Source organism: Camellia sinensis, unplaced genomic scaffold (genome assembly GCF_055761805.1).
Source record: "Camellia sinensis isolate YWXY unplaced genomic scaffold, ASM5576180v1 Unanchor2, whole genome shotgun sequence".
Lineage (NCBI taxonomy): Eukaryota > Viridiplantae > Streptophyta > Magnoliopsida > Ericales > Theaceae > Camellia > Camellia sinensis.
This window is the reverse complement of record NW_028129079.1, coordinates 21344411-21345731: the sequence shown is the minus strand read 5'-3', so window position 1 is coordinate 21345731 and position 1321 is coordinate 21344411. Positions and strand designations below refer to the sequence as shown.

General features: G+C 37.4%; 1 protein-coding gene across 1 annotated transcript; it reads right to left on the bottom strand.

The window, feature by feature from the left end:
• Positions 1–457: 457 nt before the first annotated feature.
• On the bottom strand, positions 458–1321 carry LOC145815390 (uncharacterized). The gene has a single exon (XM_082912039.1). The coding sequence runs from the start codon at positions 1319–1321 to the stop codon at positions 458–460; it is 864 nt and encodes a 287-aa protein (XP_082768165.1).

Sequence of the window (1321 nt, the reverse complement as noted above, 5' to 3'; positions counted from 1 at the left end):
GAGAGGACGAATATGTCTTAAGGACACAGTGTTAAACACTGGACTTGATCAGAAAAGTTATTCAAATAAATTAACCAAGTAAGTTGTTTAATTTTATTCTGTTTTTTATTTGTTTATTTATTCAGATTTTAATTTTGTTTTTGTAACAAAATAAAATCTGTGGTTTTATTTCTTTTTTTTTATTTTGAGTTTGATTTTTGTAATCAAACAAATTCTCTCCTTTTCTCTATTTCTTTTATTCTTGTTGTTGTTTTGTACACAACAGAATTTAATCTTTTTAAATACAGTGAAGATTGTCCTACACAAGTGATTAATGAATAAATGGTCTAAGAAAACGAAAGAAGCAATGTATAAGCAAGAATTTTGCACCGAGTATATTGATTTATAATTGGGGGAAAATTTACAAGTATATTTCTCATTTACATTTCAAGTATCTGTGACATCAAAATTTTCTAGGCTAGTGGTTGAGAATGTGGAGGAGGGAAACTCTGGTTTTAATTAAATGCCTGAGCAAGCGCCCGAGAACTTCTTCAAGATCTTGTATGCTCAACTCCAACTTTTCTAGCTGGTTTTGCACAATCTTGTTGTCATCAGATTTTCTTGGCTTGTGGCTAATGAGTGAGTGCACTGCAGCATCAACCGTCTCGAACTCATTGATATCTGTTTCTTTGGCTTGACATGCCACAGTACTCTTCTGGTGCATCAGTTTGGAAACCAAAGACCAGCCACTTCGCCTTGATTGCACCTTTGTTCCCGCAGCATAGGACAACAAGGACTCCAATACTGCAAGAGTGACTGATTCAACCTCTTTTAATGTGCTAAAAATAGCAACAGCTCCATGGTCTTTATCTAAGTTTATCGCCATGTTTTTGTTTCTGATACTTTTCAAATCCTTAAGCAACTTCTGGATGATCTTCTTTGCCTTCTTTCTAGAAGTTAAGTACCCCCCAAAGCTACTCGCATCCCTTTTTCTGCGAAGGATTGAAAGAAGTTCTATCACATCTTCCTTGGACTTTGAGATGATGTCTTTAGTGACTGCACAAGCATCCAAGAGCTTGAGGTAACTGTCCAACGCCTCATCAACCCATTTCTCATGGCATTGTTGGGCCATGCTTTGTTGAGTGTGTGGCAGTAGAAGCAAATCATCAACACAGTCATACAAACCTTCAAGGCCGCTTAGTCTGTCGCTTATTGATGGCAAGGAATAAGAGGTAGACTCAGAAAACGTCACTCTGCACAAATGCTCATTGAATTGGGGAATGAGCAGATGAGATCTAGAGGGAAAGCTGACAGAGCGGGCATGGTAATGAGAGGAAGCCAT

Excerpts from the sequence above, each read along its gene's own strand:
- LOC145815390 (XM_082912039.1), bottom strand. The coding sequence starts at position 1,321 with ATGGCTTCCTCTCATTACCATGCCCGCTCTGTCAGCTTTCCCTCTAGA.